This window comes from Penaeus chinensis, chromosome 1 (genome assembly GCF_019202785.1).
Source record: "Penaeus chinensis breed Huanghai No. 1 chromosome 1, ASM1920278v2, whole genome shotgun sequence".
Classification (NCBI taxonomy): domain Eukaryota; kingdom Metazoa; phylum Arthropoda; class Malacostraca; order Decapoda; family Penaeidae; genus Penaeus; species Penaeus chinensis.
The window spans coordinates 18,413,020-18,418,509 of NC_061819.1; the positions used below are offsets into that span (position 1 = coordinate 18,413,020).

At 78.3% G+C, this 5,490-nt stretch overlaps 1 protein-coding gene across 1 annotated transcript in view; it reads right to left on the reverse strand.

Moving 5' to 3' along the window:
- The window catches only part of LOC125033564 (basic proline-rich protein-like), a gene marked incomplete at its 5' end in the record, with an annotated part of 46,284 nt that extends 45,008 nt beyond the window's left edge, over positions 1–1,276 (reverse strand). Inside the window, one exon of the mRNA XM_047625224.1 lies at positions 171–1,276. Within this exon, the coding sequence (XP_047481180.1) occupies positions 171–1,276 (1,106 nt within the window). The remainder of the gene's footprint in view (positions 1–170) is intronic.
- Between the last annotated feature and the right edge of the window lie 4,214 nt (positions 1,277–5,490).

Genomic DNA, 5,490 nt, shown 5'->3' on the forward strand with positions numbered 1-5,490 from the left:
GTAAATACGGGAGGGGGATGAGAAGAGGGGAAGAAATCTGACGCGTGGGGATATTGAGGGCAAAAGCAAAACCAATATTTCTTTGGATTTTCCCTTTTTTTTGGGCGGCGGGATGGGGTTTTTTTTTGGGAAAAACACAACACACACACAAACCATACACAAAACACACCCACACGTACACAGGGGGGGGGGGGGGGGGGGGGGGGGGGGGGGGGGGGGGGGGGGGGGGGGGGGGGGGGGGGGGGGGGGGGGGGGGGGGGGGGGGGGGGGGGGGGGGGGGGGGGGGGGGGGGGGGGGGGGGGGGGGGGGGGGGGGGGGGGGGGGGGGGGGGGGGGGGGGGGGGGGGGGGGGGGGGGGGGGGGGGGGGGGGGGGGGGGGGGGGGGGGGGGGGGGGGGGGGGGGGGGGGGGGGGGGGGGGGGGGGGGGGGGGGGGGGGGGGGGGGGGGGGGGGGGGGGGGGGGGGGGGGGGGGGGGGGGGGGGGGGGGGGGGGGGGGGGGGGGGGGGGGGGGGGGGGGGGGGGGGGGGGGGGGGGGGGGGGGGGGGGGGGGGGGGGGGGGGGGGGGGGGGGGGGGGGGGGGGGGGGGGGGGGGGGGGGGGGGGGGGGGGGGGGGGGGGGGGGGGGGGGGGGGGGGGGGGGGGGGGGGGGGGGGGGGGGGGGGGGGGGGGGGGGGGGGGGGGGGGGGGGGGGGGGGGGGGGGGGGGGGGGGGGGGGGGGGGGGGGGGGGGGGGGGGGGGGGGGGGGGGGGGGGGGGGGGGGGGGGGGGGGGGGGGGGGGGGGGGGGGGGGGGGGGGGGGGGGGGGGGGGGGGGGGGGGGGGGGGGGGGGGGGGGGGGGGGGGGGGGGGGGGGGGGGGGGGGGGGGGGGGGGGGGGGGGGGGGGGGGGGGGGGGGGGGGGGGGGGGGGGGGGGGGGGGGGGGGGGGGGGGGGGGGGGGGGGGGGGGGGGGGGGGGGGGGGGGGGGGGGGGGGGGGGGGGGGGGGGGGGGGGGGGGGGGGGGGGGGGGGGGGGGGGGGGGGGGGGGGGGGGGGGGGGGGGGGGGGGGGGGGGGGGGGGGGGGGGGGGGGGGGGGGGGGGGGGGGGGGGGGGGGGGGGGGGGGGGGGGGGGGGGGGGGGGGGGGGGGGGGGGGGGGGGGGGGGGGGGGGGGGGGGGGGGGGGGGGGGGGGGGGGGGGGGGGGGGGGGGGGGGGGGGGGGGGGGGGGGGGGGGGGGGGGGGGGGGGGGGGGGGGGGGGGGGGGGGGGGGGGGGGGGGGGGGGGGGGGGGGGGGGGGGGGGGGGGGGGGGGGGGGGGGGGGGGGGGGGGGGGGGGGGGGGGGGGGGGGGGGGGGGGGGGGGGGGGGGGGGGGGGGGGGGGGGGGGGGGGGGGGGGGGGGGGGGGGGGGGGGGGGGGGGGGGGGGGGGGGGGGGGGGGGGGGGGGGGGGGGGGGGGGGGGGGGGGGGGGGGGGGGGGGGGGGGGGGGGGGGGGGGGGGGGGGGGGGGGGGGGGGGGGGGGGGGGGGGGGGGGGGGGGGGGGGGGGGGGGGGGGGGGGGGGGGGGGGGGGGGGGGGGGGGGGGGGGGGGGGGGGGGGGGGGGGGGGGGGGGGGGGGGGGGGGGGTGGGGGGGGGGGGGGGGGGGGGGGGGGGGGGGGGGGGGGGGGGGGGGGGGGGGGGGGGGGGGGGGGGGGGGGGGGGGGGGGGGGGGGGGGGGGGGGGGGGGGGGGGGGGGGGGGGGGGGGGGGGGGGGGGGGGGGGGGGGGGGGGGGGGGGGGGGGGGGGGGGGGGGGGGGGGGGGGGGGGGGGGGGGGGGGGGGGGGGGGGGGGGGGGGGGGGGGGGGGGGGGGGGGGGGGGGGGGGGGGGGGGGGGGGGGGGGGGGGGGGGGGGGGGGGGGGGGGGGGGGGGGGGGGGGGGGGGGGGGGGGGGGGGGGGGGGGGGGGGGGGGGGGGGGGGGGGGGGGGGGGGGGGGGGGGGGGGGGGGGGGGGGGGGGGGGGGGGGGGGGGGGGGGGGGGGGGGGGGGGGGGGGGGGGGGGGGGGGGGGGGGGGGGGGGGGGGGGGGGGGGGGGGGGGGGGGGGGGGGGGGGGGGGGGGGGGGGGGGGGGGGGGGGGGGGGGGGGGGGGGGGGGGGGGGGGGGGGGGGGGGGGGGGGGGGGGGGGGGGGGGGGGGGGGGGGGGGGGGGGGGGGGGGGGGGGGGGGGGGGGGGGGGGGGGGGGGGGGGGGGGGGGGGGGGGGGGGGGGGGGGGGGGGGGGGGGGGGGGGGGGGGGGGGGGGGGGGGGGGGGGGGGGGGGGGGGGGGGGGGGGGGGGGGGGGGGGGGGGGGTGGGGGGGGGGGGGGGGGGGGGGGGGGGGGGGGGGGGGGGGGGGGGGGGGGGGGGGGGGGGGGGGGGGGGGGGGGGGGGGGGGGGGGGGGGGGGGGGGGGGGGGGGGGGGGGGGGGGGTGGGGGGGGGGGGGGGGGGGGGGGGGGGGGGGGGGGGGGGGGGGGGGGGGGGGGGGGGGGGGGGGGGGGGGTGGGGGGGGGGGGGGGGGGGGGGGGGGGGGGGGGGGGGGGGGGGGGGGGGTGGGGGGGGGGGGGGGGGGGGGGGGGGGGGGGGGGGGGGGGGGGGGGGGGGGGGGGGGGGGGTGGGGGGGGGGGGGGGGGGGGGGGGGGGGGGGGGGGGGGGGGGGGGGGGGGGGGGGGGGGGGGGGGGGGGGGGGGGGGGGGGGGGGGGGGGGGGGGGGGGGGGGTGGGGGGGGGGGGGGGGGGGGGGGGGGGGGGGGGGGGGGGGGGGGGGGGGGGGGGGGGGGGGGGGGGGGGGGGGGGGGGGGGGGGGGGGGGGGGGGGGGGGGGGGGGGGGGGGGGGGGGGGGGGGGGGGGGGGGGGGGGGGGGGGGGGGGGGGGGGGGGGGGGGGGGGGGGGGGGGGGGGGGGGGGGGGGGGGGGGGTGGGGATGGGGAGGATGGGTGGGGATGGGGAGGATGGGTGGGGATGGGGAGGATGAGTGGGGATGGGGAGGATGGGGTGGGGATGGGGAGGATGGGGGATGGGTGGGATGGGGAGGATGGTGGGATGGGGAGGATGGGAGGGGATGGGGAGGATGGGTGGGGATGGGGAGGATGGGTGGGGATGGGGAGGATGGGTGGGGATGGGGAGGATGGGTGGGGATGGGGAGGATGGGTGGGAATGGGGAGGATGAGTGGGGATGGGGAGGATGGATGGGGATGGGGAGGATGGGTGGGGATGGGAAGGATGGATGGGGATAGGGAGGATGGGTGGGGATGGGAGGATGGGTGGGGATGGGAAGGATGGATGGGGATGGGAGGATGGGTGGGGATAGGGAGGATGGGTGGGGATAGGGAGGATGGGTGGGGATGGGGAGGATGGGTGGGGATGGGAGGATGGGTGGGGATGGGAAGGATGGATGGGGATGGGAGGATGGGTGGGGATGGGGAGGATGGGTGGGGATGGGGAGGATGGGTGGGGATGGGGAGGATGGGGAGGATGAGTGGGGATGGGGAGGATGGGTGGGGATGGGGAGGATGGGGGGATGGGTGGGGATGGGGAGGATGAGTGGGGATGGGGAGGATGGGTGGGGATGGGGAGGATGGGTGGGGATGGGTGGGGATGGGAGGATGGGTGGGGATGGGGGGGATGGGTGGGGATGGGGAGGATGAGTGGGGATGGGGAGGATGGGTGGGGATGGGGAGGATGGGTGGGGATGGGGAGGATGGGTGGGGATGGGGAGGATGGGTGGGGATGGGAGGATGGGTGGGGATGGGGAGGATGGGGGGGATGGGTGGGGATGGGGAGGATGAGTGGGGATGGGGAGGATGGGTGGGGATGGGAGGATGGGTGGGGATGGGAAGGATGGATGGGGATGGGTGGGGATGGGAGGATGGGTGGGGATGGGGAGGATGGGTGGGGATGGGGAGGATGGGTGGGGATGGGGAGGATGAGTGGGGTTGAAGAGGATGGGTGGGGATGGGGAGGATGGGTGGGGATGGGGAGGATGAGTGGGGTTGAAGAGGATGGGTGGGGATGGGTGGGGATGGGGAGGATGGGTGGGGATAAGGAGGATGAGTGGGGTTGAAGAGGATGGGGAGGGAAAGGAGGAGGGACAGATGAGAATGGGGAGAAGGGGATGGGGTGGGGAGAAGAGATAGAAAAGAGGACAGATGGGGAGAGAAAGAAGGGGATGGAGACGACAAATGAAAAGGGAAGGGGGAGGGAAAGAATGGATGGGGAGGAGAGGACGGGAACGGGGAGGAAAATGATGAATGGAGAGGACAGATGGGGCCAGAAAGGATGAATGGGGAATGGGGAGGGACTGGCAAGAGGGGAAGGACAGATGGAGAGGCAAGAAGAGAGAGGTCGAGGGGATAGGGAGACGAAGGGAGGATGAGGAAGGGAGTAGAATGGGTAGAAGTAGAGATGGAGGGAGAGAAGGAGAGAGAGAGACGAAGGGATGGGGAGGGTAAGGGGGCTGGAGGGATAGGAGAAGAGGGGGATAAATGGGAGGGAGAGAAAGAGAACAGGAAATTAATATTTGGCGCCTAAGATATGCTTGGGGATCTTGAGGAGGGGGGGGGAGAAGAGGAGGTGAAAGGGAGGGAAGTGGAGGGAGAAAAGGAGAGATAAGAAGGAGTGTGAGAAGGGAATGGAGAGAAAGGTAGAGGGTGGGGGAAGAGTGGTAGGGGAAGGAAGGGGAAAGGATAAAAGGGAGGAAAAGAGGACATTTTGAGGAGGAGAGATGGGGAGGATGGGATAGGAAGGGGAGGTAGGGAGATGATGTGTAAAGAGGGGATGAAGAAGGAAGGAGAAGCAAAAGAAAAGAAGAAGGAGAAGAAGGAGGAGAAAAAGAAAAAGAAGAAGAAAAAGAGAATCTCAAAAAGGCAGGAAGAGGAGCAAGACGAGGAGCGGACGGGCGGAGGGGGGGGGGGGAGGGCAACGGAATCGTCAAGCTACAAGCAAAATCGTGACTGGACTGACTGGTGTCCGTCACTCTATCTTCACCTCGTCTTTATTCGCTGCTTCCTTTTCCACCTTCTTCCCTCCTCTCTCTCCGTCCATTTCTCCCTCTCTCTCCCTTAGGCCCTCTCTCCCTTCCTTCCTCCTTTCCCTCCTCTACCCCTCCCTTTCTCGCTTCCTTTCTCTCTTCCTCCATTTCTCCTTCTCTTTCTCGCTTCCTCCCTCTCCCCACTTTCCTCTCTCTCCCTCCCTTCCTTCCTTGATTTCTTCCCCCCTGCCTTCCACCCCTCTCTCTCTCCCTCCCTTCCTTACTCGCTCCCTCTCCCATTGCCTTCCCCCTCTCTCGCTTCCCCTCTCTCTCCCTCCCTTTCTCCCTCATGCCCTCCCTCCCTACCTCTCTCCCTCCCTTCCCATCCCCATTTCCCTCTAATCGATTCATCTTTATATCTTTCATCTTTATATCTTTTCACTTTTCCCACGCTCCCCCCACTCTTCCCCTCTCTTTCACACACACACACACACAATCAGACACACACACACATAAAGGCAATCAGGAACAAGTAAAAATAT